The sequence below is a fragment of the Rhinopithecus bieti genome, unplaced genomic scaffold (genome assembly GCF_001698545.2).
Source record: "Rhinopithecus bieti isolate Rb0 unplaced genomic scaffold, ASM169854v2 scaffold_81659, whole genome shotgun sequence".
Lineage (NCBI taxonomy): Eukaryota > Metazoa > Chordata > Mammalia > Primates > Cercopithecidae > Rhinopithecus > Rhinopithecus bieti.
In genome coordinates, this window is record NW_016837762.1 from 180,409 (window position 1) to 183,374 (window position 2,966).

Sequence of the window (2,966 nt, forward strand, 5' to 3'; positions counted from 1 at the left end):
TTTATATATTTATAAATTATATAATTTTATATATCATAAATAAATTCATCCATTCATTTATATATTATGAACATAATCTATGTAATGAATATATAAATGAATATTCATTTATTTATATATTATATATTCATTTACCACCCTTTATTATGGAGAAATCTGAAAATATAAAATTATTTACTCAAAAACCTTATAGAAAAGCCTTAGAATGTCTCTATTTGTGTGTGAATGACAATGATTTAAAAAACATTATGGCAGGTCAAAGAAAACAACATATGAGGAACATCCTTGATGCAGTCTACTGGATTAACACTTAAGAAGTGGGGCATTAGAGCCATGTGTATATATCTGTTGTTGAATTTTGGCTCTGTTACACTCCAGCTGTTGATTTTGGGGAAGGCATTTAACCTCTCTAAGCCTCAGTCTCAGTATCTGTACAATGGGATAATAACCAAATCAATCCTTAGGTTATTATGAGGGTTAAATGAGATATTATGTATAAAGCACTTAGCACAGTACCTGACACATACATGGTAATTATTATTATCATTACTTTCATAATTACAAACTTGATGAAGGTTTGCTAAAATACAGCATGTCTTAGAGATTCATTTACCAGATGCCAGAGATGTGGCCCTGAAATATATCAGAAAGCTATCTAAAGAAATGTGAACAGAAAAGACTGTGAAGTTGAAAATATTTTATAAAGACAGTGACTATGTCAAGTATTATAAAACCAAATTAGTTATTTTTAAAAGAAGAAAATAGAAAGTGATCATTTTCTAAAGAAGTGTATGACATGAAAAGCTGGTCCTTCTTTCATCAAATTATGCACTTGGTTTGGCACCCACGCTACTTGCAAGAGAGCAAGAAGTGTTTTCTGTGAACCAGGTGTACAGCATTTGGCCAAATGTGGGGTGTTAGCGGGCATTGATCACGCTTAATAATTGGCTTCCTTCTCCCATTTCAAGAGGACATGTTTTTTGTGAGGCCATTTTCTACCATCATCAAGATTAAACATCTTTCAATTTGTTAAACTGGCACCTTGATCATTTCAAATGAGATATATTATTTTTTCAACTTTATTCTCGAATATAAAGTAATAATATCTTCTTAATTAGATGTGTGCTGAACACTATGGAGGAAATGATCCATAGCCTAAATTAATCTTAAAATTCTTCACTTCTTAGCAAAGTAATGTTCCTGGAGAACTGGGATTGGTCTTTTCTATTGCTTTTAGAAAATATGACTTACATCTAGTAGATCAAGAATGCTATTACAATCGTTTAAAACCTAACAATGAATGAAAAATGTGACACCACATGTAACATAAAAGTACACGAAATAGTAATGCATCATTTGTACTTTTTAATCTAAATTTCAGAACAGTTGAAAGTAAGAAATAGAAAAATTCAGAGGACAAATCCATACCTCAGGCTGTCCCAGGGCAACAAATAACGCTCGAATTTCCTTGAGTATTAAAACGGACAGTTTGCGTGTGGCCACCTGGAAACTGCAGAGTAAAACCAGAGCAAAACCTTCTACAGCGTGGAGTACACTGCAGTGGGGACCTCGTTCCGACTGAATTCTGTGACTGGAGCCATTTGCAATGAGCTGTTATGCAATAAGAACAACATTCTGTATTCAGCAAAATAACAATGGAAGAAGAATAAACTCACGTTTTATATATCTTTTGCACATTTGACCTTGTAAATGTTAAAATAAATAACAATGGTTTAGAACCAGACATGTCTATGAATGTATTATTATTATTCATGAAATATCCTAGATCCCCTTCTGTCTTTCAGATCAATTGTTAGTGGAATACAATCAACCATCTGTTACTTCTGATGAAAAATAACTCTTCAAAGGCTATTAATGTTAATAAAAACACAACTCCTTTCATCTTTACCACTTGGTATTACACTGTATATACAATCAAAGTGGCCAAAGTTGTTATTTAAATTCTCCACAGACTTTTGGATACTATTAAATCGAATTTTCAAACATTTACTTTCTATTTCTCCTTGCCTACTTGTTTGTATGTTAGATTCTACTCTAGATTTTGCACAGGTGTGTGATGGATTCTGAAAGTTCCCAATCCCCAACCAAGTGAATCTAAAGTAAAAGCAAGCCAGTCAACAGGGAAGTTTCCACCTTCATTATTGTTTTTCCATTACAAGCACATATAATCCTTGGTTTCCTACCTATCATGTGTTGGCGTGTCTACAACACAGGGAAGGGAGAAGGAGGTGAATGTCATCTCTGGGGTTAGCCTCTCAGAAATCCCAGCTGTTCCCCAGATGCTACTATACTGCTGTGAGCCTCCACAGTCTTTAGACTCTCAGTTCCACTCTTCTCCAGCCAGACCCCTTTCTCCATCTGCTCATTGCCAATGCCAAGTTCCCACCGCCCTGGTTCTCCTCTGACAACACTCCTCCTCAATGCGCTCTGCAAAATGTTATCACTACCTTAACCATTTAGGACTGAGACATGAAAGGATAAACAACAAGACTGCGCTGTCTTCTCCGTGGATATTGAACAAAGCAACCCAGATGTTGCTGGCTAAAAACAACTAGTGGACAGTTGACTTTTATATACCTATATCCACCGCCATATCCATATCAATATGTATATCCATATGTACATCCACACCTACATCTACATCCACATCAATATCCACATCTACATCCACATCAATATCCACATCTATATCCACAACCCTATCCACATCCCTATCACATCCACATTTACATCCATATCCATATCTACATCCACACCCACACCCACATCCACATCCATGTCCACATCAATATCCACATCCACATCTATATCCACTTCTACATCCACATCCACATTCCTATCCACATCCACATCACATCCATTTACATCCACATCCTATCTACATCCACACCCACACCCACACCCACATCCATATCCACATCCCTATCCACATCCACATCCCTATC

At 35.8% G+C, this 2,966-nt stretch overlaps 1 protein-coding gene across 7 annotated transcripts in view; it reads right to left on the reverse strand.

The window, feature by feature from the left end:
- The window catches only part of FRY (FRY microtubule binding protein), a 275,761-nt gene that overhangs the window by 128,635 nt on the left and 144,160 nt on the right, over positions 1-2,966 (reverse strand). For all 7 annotated transcript variants that reach the window (XR_001884138.1, XR_001884139.1, XR_001884140.1 and 4 more), the window contains exon 19: positions 1,429-1,611. Coding sequence is in view for 4 of the 7 variants with exons in the window: in XM_017865930.1 (XP_017721419.1) it covers positions 1,429-1,611 (183 nt within the window). In the remaining 3 variants the exon portion in view is untranslated. The remainder of the gene's footprint in view (positions 1-1,428; positions 1,612-2,966) is intronic.